A 13193-nucleotide genomic window follows, 5' to 3' on the forward strand; every position below is an offset into this window, starting at 1 on the left:
GTATATCTCAAGAAGTGTGCATGCACATGAAAGCTTAGACCCAGAACAAACTTAGTTGGTCTCTAAGGTGCTACTGTACAATTTTTTAATTTATTTTGACTGTGTGAGACCAACGTGGCTGCCACCTGAATCTCCCGGCATGTGAAGACAGGCTCTGGAAATTGAGCGGACAAGACCAAGAGGGGGTCCAAGGGTCAAGAAGGCGATTTCTGCCTGTGCTGAAGAGGGAAGTGAGGGGCAGGTGGGGCTGGTCCATCTGGGAAGAGAGCCCATCTAGGAGAAGGAAGACTCTGATCCTAAACCTCAGCTGCCTTGCAGGACACCTTCAGGGGAAGAAAGGCTAACCCTACACAAATCTGGAGTTCCTAAGATGGTTGGCTGGCGCCTGGTACGCCTCTTTCCGGCAATGCCTGCAGCCCGGCTGGTGCCCGGCGTCTTGCTCTGCCTTCCTCTGGACCATGTCAGTGAGGTGAGAGAGAAGTCTGCTTGTCTGGGCAGCCCAGGACCCCCAGACCCACCAGCCAGGCTTCCGCCCCAGAGGGGTCACTTTGCTGCTGCTGCTGCTGCTGCTAATGCAGCTGTTTGACTTTGCCCCCAGCGGCACACTCCACTGTCTCTCAAGGCAGCTTGTGGCTTGATAAAACCCCTCCATCCTCATGTGGTTTCTAGGCATAGCCCCAGTGGAAGTGGAGATGAGCCCTTGAAATAGTAGGCTTAAATCAGACTTCCGGGTTAGCGCCATCGTCTAATGGCGGATTCCCTCCGAGCTCCGGAGGGAATCAGCTCAGCAGGGATCGGGTCCTGCCGCGCCGGCGACGCGGGGACCCTTAAAAACCACGGGCGCGGAAGCCTGTGGACGTGGTGACTCGGTGGGCACCATTTGCGCCCCCCCAACCCGCGAAGGAGCCTTTTTAAAGGCTACGGAACGGGGGAAGGGGAGCGGTGCGGTGCTGAGAGTCCTCTGCTTCCCCTGCTGAGTGAAGCCGCATGCCATGGACGGAGAGCACTGACTTCTTCCTTTGAACATCTGGATTAAAAGCAACAACCCGTGAGTAATACGGAAATTGGACTTAAAAGAAAAATTTTCTTCTTTGAATTTGGCACGATCGAGGAAGACGCAAAGAGGAAGACCGTCTCCCCGCCTTGTAAACAACTTAAAGCAAGGGCTAGATAACTAAGGTTGAAAGAACATTCTTTCTTTACTGGATAAAAGTTATTAATTTCACGACTGGAAAGTACAAGTAATTTTACTGGAGGATAAGAGTGGATTTTGAGAACTGAAGTGCAACCCCCCGGGAACCGGGGGTGATCCGAGAGAGAGCCTGGTGAAGAGATACAGAAGATTTTGACAGCTGTCAAAGTAGCTGTCAAAGTTGGGGAATAAAAAGAGAACATTGTTTCTGGTGCCTTTGCTGGCTAGATTTGATACAATTTGGATATAAAGTATTGAAAACAAGGAATAACAAGTTAGTTTGACTTTTGGGTTGGAACTGGAAGGATACTAAGTAACCATAACCCCTCTAGAGGGGGTTTTGGGACATTACAAGAATGGCTGCAAGTGGAAAAATACTTATTGAGCTAAACAGGACTTTTTATCTCCTGGGAAAGCTTCAAGAACAGAGCAATATTTTGACTACAGGGGTTTCTACACTGAAGGAGACAGTAGATAAATCTACTGAAAATGGAAGGGACCTGACTCAAGGTTTTGTTCCTGAACAAAAAGCCCCTGTAGCGGAATCAGAAGTTTTTGCAGCTGAGCAGGAAAAGAAACTTGAGAAATGTGATGAAAGGGAACAAGAGATATATGATGATCTGGAAGGGAATGAAGGAGGAGTTACATCGCCGCAGAAGATCAAGGAAGGCCAGAGGCCTGTCAGGAAAGATATAAAGGAAAACAAGAATTGGATTATGAAAATTTGGCTTGAATTGGATAATGAAGATTGGAGAGATCTCCTGATGGGGAGATCTGAGGACCTATGGATTACAAATTTGATCAAGATGGAAGTTGGAGCATTTGGAACATCCAGACTTAAAAGGATTAAGAAACAAGATTTGAGTTCCACTTTTAAATATAGAGGTCTGGATGGAAGAAAAATGAACATTTTTGAGACAGAGCTTCTCTGAGACTTGGCGCTTGATATAAAGGACTACCAAAAAAACCAGCAAAGAGGAACTGAGAGAGAATTAAGGGCCTCAGATGTGAGGTCTCCAGGCTGACAGCAGATAGACTGATGGATAGGGGATCGAAACCGGGAAAGGGGGGTTGGAGTTTGGGAATCCAAAGGGTGTACAACTATATTTTGAATTTTTCTTCCTTTTTTATTTTGTTTTGTTATGAGTATATATATATATAAAGGGAATTCGTGGAAGGGAATTGGGGTCGACCTTAGAAAAAGATTCTAATGTTTAAAGACTGTGGATTATAAGGGGAAAGTGGCTATATAAAATGAATTAAATCAAATAATGGGCTAAATACAATAAGGTTAAAATTTGTGATAAGAACTTGCTGAAATAAACAAATGGAAATGGAATACAAGAAGGGGAGGGGTGGGGAAGTCTTGGAAAGATGTTATTGAAAGTAAGGTTTAAATGTAAATGTTTTCTTTTTTCTTTTTCTTTTGGATTTTTTGAAAATTTCAATAAATATGTTATTAAAAAAAGAAAGAAATAGTAGGCTTAAATCCGTCATGTTTGTTAATTTCAATGGGTCTACTCTAAGTTGAGGGGCACGGGTGGTGCTGTGGGTTAAACCACTGAGCCTCTTGGGCTTGCCGATCAGAAGGTCGGCGGTTCAGATCCCTGTGACGGGGTGAGCTCCCGTTGCTCTGTCTCAGCTCCTGCCAACCTAGCAGTTCGAAAGCACGTCAAAGTGCAAGCGGATAAATAGGTACTGCTCCAGCGGGAAGGTAAACGGTGTTTCTGTGCACTGCTCTGGTTCGCCAGGAGCAGCTTAGTCCTGCTGGCCACATGACCCGGAAGCTGTATGCCGGCTCCCTCGGCCAGTAAAGCGAGATGAGCGCCGCAACCCCAGAGTCGGTCACGACTGAACCTCATGGTCAGGGGTCCCTTTACCTTTACCTTTACTTTAAGTTGAATACCACCCTATTAGCAGGGACGCGGGTGGCGCTGCGGGTAAAACCTCAGCGCCTAGGACTTGCTGATCGCATGGTTGGTGGTTCGAATCCCCGCGGCGGGGTGCGCTCCCGTTGTTCGGTCCCAGCGCCTGCCAACCTAGCAGTTCGAAAGCATCCCCGGGTGCAAGTAGATAAATAGGGACCGCTTACTAGCGGGAAGGTAAACGGCGTTTCCGTGTGCTGTGCTGGCTCGCCAGATGCAGCTTGTCACGCTGGCCACGTGACCCGGAGGTGTCTCTGGACAGCGCTGGCCCCCGGCCTCTTGAGTGAGATGGGCGCACAACCCTAGAGTCTGTCAAGACTGGCCCCTACGGGCAGGGGTACCTTTACCTTTTTACCACCCTATTATGGTTCAGTGTTGCATGAAGCATGAGGGCTGGTTGTAAGAGCCTGCCCTGTCCTGCCCTGGACTCCAGCAAATGAATGTCACTGTGGAGGCCAAGTTCCAATTCTGTGTGTGTGAGTGTGTGTGTGTGAGAGAGAGAGAGAGAGAGAGAGAGAGAGAGAGAGAGAGAGAGAGAGAAAGAGAGAGAGAGAGAGAGAGAGAGAGAGAGAGAGAGAGAGAGAAAGAGAGAAAGAGAGAGAGAGAGAGAAGGGTGGGGAGCTTGTGCCCACTGATTTGTTACAGCATTTCTCCAAGGAGAGGGACCAGCCATGAGCTCACACTCAGTTCCAATTTTATCTTTATTATTTCTAGTATTAGTATTGGTATAATCTTTATAATTATAAATAAAATTTGTTATACGGTTGCCTGAAAGTAACAGTTTCCTGAGTGATCTGACGAAGCAAAAAGCAACAACAACAAACCGTAATACAATATCAGAAACACAAAATGCAATAATTTGAAGAATGAAATGAAACAAAAAAAACCAAGACTTTCCTGCGAGTAGAGAGAGAATGAAGCCATTTGCCAGCTCACCATAAACCACCCTTTCCTTTCGTGTGTTCCAGATCTAATACAGTGGTACCTCGGGTTAAGAACTGAATTCGTTCCGGAGGTCCGTTCTCATCCGGAAACTGTTCTTATCCTGAGGTACCACTTTTGCTAATGGGCCCTCCCGCTACTGCTGTACGGTTTCTGTTCTCATCCTGAAGCAAAGTTCTTAACCCGAGGTCCTATTTCTGGGTTAGCGGAGTCTGTAACCTGAAATGTCTGCAACCCGAGGTCCCACTGTAAATGGATTTGGCAGTGGCCCTCTAGAGGCTGTGTCACCTTGTAAATGTTCCCCTGACCCTCCGGCCTCAGGGAGGGAGAGGAGAGGAGGCCCCTCTCTGAAGGGAACCATTCGGAGCCTGACACTGGAAGGCACAGCTTTCCAAACTGGTCTTGTTGGTGACACGCTTTTTAGACATGCATCATCTTGCAGCACAGTAATTCATCTTTACTAGCAAACCGGAAGGTGTGTATCCAGAGCAGGATCCACAGAAGAGGAATGACTGCTGGGAGGAGCAAAGAGAGAAGGAACGCCCTGGTGCATCTGCAGCAACACAACCGGGCACCTTCCTCTGCCCCAGCTGCAACAAAACATGTCTCTCCCTTATCGTGTCTACAGCCACAGCCACTGCTGCATCTTCTTCTTCTTTGGCGATGCCAACACAGTTGGGAACTGTAGCTCTGTGAAGGGGGTCTCTCCACACCCCTAACAAACTATGGTTCACAGGATTCGTGGATGGGGGAACCATGGCTGTTACGAGTAGCACAAGACACACATTCAGTGTATGTAGTAGAAAACTTAGGCCTGAGGGCAGGAAGGGGGTTCATTGCTGGGAAAGAGAAGGCCTTGCCTGTCGGGGGTCTTTGGACATATCTTGGCCCTACTGAGCTCACACTGGCTGCGGTTACTGAGCCTTCTTCTCGCAGATGTATCTGATTCTTTTTGAACAGTGACACGATTGCAGGGCTCCGTTGCTCATTTGAGCGCAGTTGCCGCTAGAACTGCTACAAGTCCCAATACTTTCAGCTCTAGAAAGACAAAGATGACAGTCAAGCCACAAAGTCCCAATCCCTCTTCACCATTCATCGTTATCTGAGTTTCTGGGCTTCAGCTCCCTCACCAACCCTGAGGATCATCAAAGTCCAGCCCAAAAAAGCTCACCTGAGGTCACTGTGACGTCAGCAGGTGGGGGGGTGGGTGGGGGGGCACCGGTCAGATTTGGCCTAATCCTGTCCCTCGGCCAGATCCACTCACACTCACACTGCCCAATTTACATGCTAGATCAGGGCAAGGGAGGGGGGCAAATTAGCCCAGCTTCCTGGTCTCACAGTGGCCCATCGGACACCCCCAATGGGACGCTCCAAAGCAAGGCTCCCCTCATGTGGTTCCAGCCCCTGCCCTTCAGAGACCGTGGAGGCAGAGCAGAGCCTTCAGGGTCACTTGGACTGATTTTGTATCTGAATTATTGCTTTGCTCCCAAATTATTGTCCTGGAAAGGTTTTGTTCTGAATAGGCTGGGCACACTTTTGGGGGGAAAATAAGACTCTCCAGAAAACCTCAAAAATGGCTCAGTTTCTCCTGGGAAACCAATGGAAACAATTCCACAGAAAGCCCAGTTTTGCCCAGTGAGAAAATGTCAGCCTGGGTTTTCTGCGGAGTTGTTTCCATTGGTAAAGAGCGTGTTTCTGTGGGGATGAGCCCTAAAAGAAGGGAAAAGGCTGCAGGCAGCAGATTCCGGGGGGAGGGGGGGCTGACGGGAGGAACTCTGCTCTGTTCAGCCCAAGCAACTCTGACTTGATGGGTAGCAAAGGGACAGTCTCTCTTCCACTTACCCTCCAAAATCCATACCACCAACCCATTTCCAAGGGTGCCATTTTGCCCAACCTTTACTAAGCCCAATCCAGTAATGAATTCTCTAGGAGAAAGAATAAAATATTAACAGGGAAATAATAATAATAATAATAATAATTTATTATTTGTACCCCGCCCATCTGGCTGGGTTTCCCCAGCCACTCTGGGCGGCTTCTATAGAAACAAAAAACACACTAAAATATCATACATTAAAAACTTCCCTGAACAGGGCTGCCTTAAGATGTCTTCTGAATGTCAGGTAGTTGTTTATCGTTTTGACATCTGATGGGAGGGCGTTCCACAGGGCGGGCGCCACTACCGAAAAGACCTCCTTCCCAATGGATCTCTCCTTCCTCCCTTTTTAAGAGGCTCATATATGCAGAACCAATACAGTTACTAATAGTCCACAGGACACCCATCCCAGAATCCTCCACAACACCCCTTCCCAGCTCTGTGTCTGGGACTGGAGAGTTGGCTGACCTTATCTCCAGCCAAGGTCTACTGTTGCATCTCTGAGCCTCAATCTCTGAGCAGTGCAAGATCCCAAGGGATCCACCTGCTCACCCGGGCTTTGTGTCTCCTTTTGGAAATGAGGCACAGAGGAGACTGTGGTGTCTTTATGACATATGCTCTATTTGCAGTGCACATTTATGCAACCTGAGCCTGTGATGGAGGGGTTCACAGTATCATCACCCCCAAAGTGTCTTCTTTCTCACCACAGCTGCCTTGGATTCCATCCTGCTCAGCCTCTCTGACTTTCTCTGAAGTTAGAGGAGTCTAGCACCCCTGAACTCATGACAATACATTCCCTGGTCGGTATACAAAGTCTGCCAAATATATACCTCCCCTTCCCCCAGAAGTTCAAAAGTATGACATCTACATCCTCCTGGGCTTCTTGTGGCTTGAGAACACACAAGATTCAGTGAGGAATGGCCCACTGGAGGTTATGTATATGGAGCAAAAATGCTCACAACTTCTTCAGGAGCAGATCCTGCGCACATTCTCCTTCACAATCTACATAGGGGGCTAGAGTGACCCACTGAATCCCCACCAGTTCAATGGTGTTTCTTTGGCAAGCGCACTAAGAAATCAAGGGGTTATCTCTTTCCTCTTGCTCCCTCTCCTGGTGGATATTTCTTCATGATCTGCTAGACTCTGGGCTTGACTCCCCAGCCCCAGCAGCCCCCTTCCTTAAAGTCTGAGGCATTTGCACCCCAAAGGTATTACCTTATCAATGAATGTGGCATCCCATAGTTCTTTTGCACTCCAGGGCTTTAAAACAAGAAGCTGAGATGACATGGCCTCACAGGCTTTCCTGCTTTCCTCCCAAGTCTTCATTTCCTCTGAAATCCACAGGCATTTCCACCTGAAGAGATTCCATCCACGGGGACAGCAGCCTAAGGAAGACAAGAGAAGGTCGAGGGAAGGTGTTGAGCTGAAAGCCACGTGGTCTCAGGCCGGCTTAGGGTGGGAGCCACTCCAGTGGGACCCAGATCTGTCCCCGTCCATGGGCTGAGAGTCTATGAGGTAGAGAGGGTGTATGTTCCCAACCCAGAGACAAGGACCTTCTGAAAAGCACCTGTGTTGGGCCCAGTTCAGACCGTGTGGCCGACCATGCCAGCCGCTGAGCAGAGACAGATAGGATGGACCCGAGTGCAGGCAGATGCACACACGGAAAGTTGCCCTGTTGCCATATTCTTTCCACCTGTGTGGATGACGTGAATCATGTCCACACAGGATGGGCTATGGGGACAGGTAAAAGGTAAAAGACCCCTGGACGGTGAGGTCCAGTCAAAGGCCACTATGTTGTTGAATCAAATCATCCTGCTTCTCAGGCCGAGGGAGCCAACGTTTGTCCTCAGACAGCTTTCTGGGTCATGTGGCCACCATGACTAAACCACTTCTGTTGCAACAGAACACCATGATGGAAACCAGAGCGCATGGAAACGCCATTTACCTTCCCACCACAGTGGTACCGATTTATCTACTTGCACTGGGGTGCATTTGAACTGCTAGGTTGGCAGGAGGTGGGACAAAACAACAGGAGCTCACCCCGTTGGGGGATTCAAACCCTAACCCTAATAATAATAATAATAATAATAATAATAATAATAATAATAATACCCCACCCATCTGGCTGGGTTTCCCCAGCCACTCTGGGCAACTCCCAATCCAATATTAAAAACACAATACAGCATTCAGCATTCAACATTGCCAGCCTCCTGAGCAGAGTGCAACAGGCATACCAATGTTTTGGCAAGATTTGGTGTCCTCTATACTCTTCATGGTCTGGTCCAGCTGCTGTTGCAGCTTCTCCTTCTCCTTCTGCGTGAGCATCAGGCTCTGGTTGGCTTGTCTCAGCTGCTCCTGAGTCCTGTTCTCAGCAGCCAGGCAGCTCCAGAGGGTCCCGTTGGTGGAGTGGAGCCCCTCCTTGGCCTCTTCCAGCTGGGCCTGGGTCTGGGCCAGGCTGTCCTCCTGGGAGCCCATTCTCTGTTCCAGGGCAGTGCCATCTTCAGTCGCCTGCTGCAGCTGCCGTGAGACCTGCCAGTCTGCAGAGCACAAGCAGGGGCGACATGAGAGGAGGAGGAGGAGGAGGAGGAGGAAGGACCTGCAGGTGCCAGGAAGGAGCATGGCAGAGGTTGCCAGGCTCCACTGCGGGTGTCCAAAGGCAGGCTGCTCAGAGATATACAAATGGAGGGTATACATCAGAGGAGTTTTGAATTACAGAGCTTGAGAGTCCCATGGACTGCAAGAAGATCCAACCTCTCCATTCCTAAGGAAATCAGCCCTGAGTGCTCACTGGAAGGAGAGATCCTGAAGCTGAGACTCCAAGACTTTGGCCACCTCATGAGAAGAGAAGACTCCCTGGAAAAGACCCTGATGTTGGGAAAGATGGAGGGCACAAGGAGAAGGGGATGAGATGGTGGGGCCGTGTTCTCGAGGCTACCAACATGAGGAGGGCAGTGGAAGACAGGAGGGCCTGGTGTGCTCTGGTCCAGGGGGTCACAAAGAGGCGGACACCACTAAACGACTCAACAACAACACATCCGAGGAGACAGTGAGGTACTCTCCCAATGTGAGGCTCCAGCTCGCCTTGAACCTGACCACTGACCATGCAGGTTGGGACTGGTGGGAACGAGTTGAGCACTACCTGGAGGGCACCAGGCAGACCCTCTCTGAGCCCAGGCTCCAGGGTAAGCTCTGCATCAAATGCCTGCGACACTTCTTATATTTTATTTATTAACTTTATATGCTGCCCTTTATCAAAAGATCTCAGGGTGGTTCACAGACATTTCCCCCCTCCCCCATTTATCAGCTCAATGGGCTTGGGCAGGGGGCACCCGCTACTCACATCGGACCCCCAGTCCTATGGCGGTGGAAAGAAGGAAGAGGCAGGCGGCCAACAATGCCAGGATGGCGTACCAAGTCCGACGGTCCGACTCTGGAAGAGAAACTCAGTGGGGTCAGTTTGGGGTTCCTGTGGGATGGGGTCAACCCTCAAAGGAAGCCTGATCCTGGAGGGAGGGCTGTGGGGAGACAGGGAACTGAGTGCAGCCCCCAATTCCCTGTCAGGGCCCAAGCTTCTCTGCTGCAATCGTGGCCAATCTCATTTGTGGGGAAGGAACAGACTGGCCCCTCCTCTGCAGAGACAAATTATGGGCCCACATGCCCCCAAATCCTCCTCCTCATGGCAGGTGGAGGATCCAGGTGGGTTAAGACCTGGCTGGCACTCACCTTTTGTGCCCTCTGTGGCAGTGGGATTCCTCTCCCCCTGGCAGGGGGGTCCCTGGACGTTCTCATAGGTCAGCTCTCCCTCTCCGGGCTCTGGAAGAGGAGCCGAGGGGTCAGTCATGGAGGGGGGCATCCGGATCTGATCCACTTGGCTCCATGTACCTTTCTCCTGGCTCCTCTCCGGAGGGGTCTTCACGAACTGCAGGTCAGCATAGGTCACATCCTGTGCCATCCTGGAGTGGGGGGAGGCCCTGCTGTGCCAGAACTGATGGCAAAGGGAGAGGCCTGGCTGGCTGGGAGCTCCTGGGCTGTCTGAAGAAAAGATGACATTGATGGCAAGCGAAAGAAACTGAAATCTGACAGGGTCCGTCAACCAACCACAAGCACCAGACTTCCTTCAGCGCATGGTGTCTCGTCTATTTGGCATGCAAAGTCTCATGCAAGCCTGTCAAGGGACCCAAGGCATGGCCCCCCTCGGTGCACAGCGGAGCAACAGAGTGCTGCAGAAAACATGAGGCTTCCTCTTTCTCAGCTGCTTCCTTCCCCAACTTGGTTGCATTTGTTGGTGGTGCTTTTGTACAGAGCGATATTTCAAGCCCTGGGCATCTGTCAGGGGTGCTTTAGGCGCGATTCCTGCATTGTAGGGGCTGGACAACATGATTCTTGGGGTCCCTTCCAATTCTGAAATTCTATGTTTCCTATGATAGTAGCTATATGGTATTATTATTAATTCAACTTATTAGGGTGTGATTAACTTGGCTGGGAAACAGGGAAATGTAAAGATCTCTTTTGTTCCACTTGATGGGTGTTTGGTGGAGGGCAAGGGGAACCATGGGGCAGGGTCCAGGATGCTCAGATTACTGCCACCAGACCTCCCCTTACATGATGTAACCATGATGTAGTTTTTTGGGGGGTGTAACATGGGGATGAGCAGCTAATAAAAGTTTGGGTTCTCTTTCGTTCAGGGCTTCCATCTTGTTCCACCTGGTGGCAGGTGGGAGTCCTGTCGCGACAGTCTTCAATCAAGACCAAGCCTACTGGCTGCTGTTTTGCTCTGGTCTTCCTGGCTGGGGTCCTTGTTTTTTGGCCAAGGGAGCCCTCAGATTTCTCTATTAACAAAAGGAACTTAAAAAATTGAAGGCAACATGTGGCATGAGTTTTTTAAATAACCAAAATGGTTCTGCCTGCATTCCATCCCCCATCAAAGGCTTGACCACTTATGGAATGGATTCCCCCCCCCCCCCCGCCAGCCATATAGTCCCCTGTAAGCACTAGGGAAGGGAAATGTTGTTAACCTCCCCCTCGGGTGTTTGTTTTCCTTCCCTTTTTCACTTTCTCTCATTCCTGCCCCCCCCCCTTCTTCCATCCTGGAGCCCAAGGCAATGCAGATGTGGCTCCCAGGCAGGTGCTGCCAGAAACAAATCTGAAAATAAGAAGAGCCTGCAGCTGGATCAGGCCAACGCCCCATCCTGGCCAGCATCCTGCCGCCCCCCCCCCCAGTGGCCAACCAGATGCCTCTTGCGGGAAACCCGCAAGCAGGATTTGAGCACCAGAGAATATCCCCTTCCTATGGCTTCCAGCAACTGGGATTTGGAAGCCCTGCTGCCCCCAGCTGTGACCACTGTGGCCAGGATCCATGGACAGAGTCCTCTCCCGCTCCAGGGATTCGTCTCATCCTCTTCTAAAGCCGCCCAATTTGGTAGCCATCTCTGCCTCCTGGGGGTTCCACAGTTTAACTGCGCTGCGTGAAGACGGTCTTTCTCTTGTCTCATTCACCTTCATTGGAGGTCCATCAAGTCTAGCGCCAGCGCTTCATTTCAGAAAGGTGGTTGCCTCTTTTGCCTTCAGACACACACCACCCTATGACTAAAACATCCCCTAACTCCACCTGCAGGGGAAGATAGTGGGATGCCAACGGGTGGAGTGATCCTGAGTGCAAAAACTGCAGGGCGGATAAGCTAAAGTTACCAGATTTTTTCCAATGAATCTGGGGAAACTAACTAACTAACTAACTAACTAACTGACTGACTGATACGGAAGGAGGAAGGGGGGGTACCCACCTTCCCCTCCATTGCTTTCTGAAGGGGCCCGAGGCGATGACCTCGATAGTGCCCAACTCTGCCTAGAACCCTCAGCCCCCACACCGTTGCACAAGCACCACACTATACCCCTGCCTTGTTAATAAAAGGCTCTCTTTCCTATCTCTATACGGGCGAAATAAGCCCCGTCTTTCTTATGCCTTCCTCTCACCCTATTTCTTACGGGAGTAGACCGCATCATAATGTATCCCCATTCACTATACTGAGCCGCGCTTTAGCCAATCACAGCCATGCATTCGCCCTGCAGAAGCTAGCTCAGGGAGCTACTGCACGCCTCATTTCACTCCTGACAAGCTGCTGACGACCCCCCACGGCGAGAAGAATGGATCCGAAACCAGAGACCTCGTAAAACTCTCAAAATCTTGTTACAATGTATCCATTCTTGCTACAATGTATCCATTCTGTTTCCGCTCTTGATCACCAATACGGAATGGGTCGGAAAGCATAGAAAACCTTTGGAAATTGATATAAAATCAACCATAACTCCGATTTCTTCGCTCTTGGTGTCATTCAACTCAGCTCCCTTTGGACTCCATGATGTCACCCCGACCTCCATAATCCCCGAAGCGGCAGGGCACGTACACAGGAACTTCTTAATCCTGTCAGATCGTTTCGCCTAACCCTTCCTCCGGGCAATATTAGGTGACAGACGATGCATATCTCTGGCCCATTGTCTTGCCACCACCGGTACTCAATAAATGTTTACTTATGTATATCTCTCGCTCTACATATTCCCCCTCCCTTATCTCAAATGTTAATTAATGTAACCCCACCTTTCCTTAATATATTCATGACGTGTGAAATATATTCATGATGTAACCCGTGAAACCCAACCTTCCCATAATGTATTCATGACGTTTCGTGCACTGTATTCTGGGACTTGGAGGGAACTTTTAAAAGTTTATGTCGCCCCATTCTCGGGGTTCAATCTCGTCTTGAACCTGTTGCGCAATAAACTCGGATCTTCGTAGTTTGCTCCTGCGTCCGGCTGAGCTCCTTTTCTCCCCGCAAGGACCCGCGGACCCTGTCCGACGAGCTGGGTGGCAGAGCCGTCTCGCACTCAGATTTTCCGTAACACTAACTAACTACACATTCGGGATGTTGATGCTGCAGTGATGGCAGTGGCAGAGGGGCGGCCACCGCCTTGACCTCAACCGCCACATTTCCCCTTCCTCCGAGGCTTCTATCTCCTTTCTCCATGAACCTGCGCAGCCCCTGGGTTGTTGGTTCTTCTGTGGTGGTGGTGGGGAAGTGGTGCGCAGTGGGTCAGGCATGGAAGGCGGAGAAGGAGGGCCGAGAGCGGTAGCGACGGAGAGGCTCGGGCAGAGCGATGCCTCCCTTCCCATCAGAGCAGCCCCAATCCCATTCCTACTTGCGTGCAAGCAGGAGGGGATGGGGATCCCTCAGCTGGGAAGGGAGGCTTCCTGTTGCCTAACTGAGAG

General features: G+C 50.3%; 1 protein-coding gene across 1 annotated transcript; it reads right to left on the minus strand.

Annotated features, from left to right (window-relative positions):
* Positions 1 to 7060: 7060 nt before the first annotated feature.
* CD72 (CD72 molecule) lies at positions 7061 to 10111 on the minus strand. Its single transcript, XM_077936604.1, has 4 exons — positions 9656 to 10111; positions 9273 to 9362; positions 8167 to 8469; positions 7061 to 7317 (listed from the first exon to the last, which is right to left on the minus strand). Exons 1-4 carry the CDS (start codon positions 9882 to 9884, stop codon positions 7112 to 7114), a joined length of 828 nt encoding a protein of 275 aa, XP_077792730.1. The 5' UTR covers positions 9885 to 10111; the 3' UTR covers positions 7061 to 7111.
* Between the last annotated feature and the right edge of the window lie 3082 nt (positions 10112 to 13193).

This window comes from Podarcis muralis, chromosome 11, assembly GCF_964188315.1.
Source record: "Podarcis muralis chromosome 11, rPodMur119.hap1.1, whole genome shotgun sequence".
Classification (NCBI taxonomy): Eukaryota; Metazoa; Chordata; class Lepidosauria; order Squamata; family Lacertidae; genus Podarcis; species Podarcis muralis.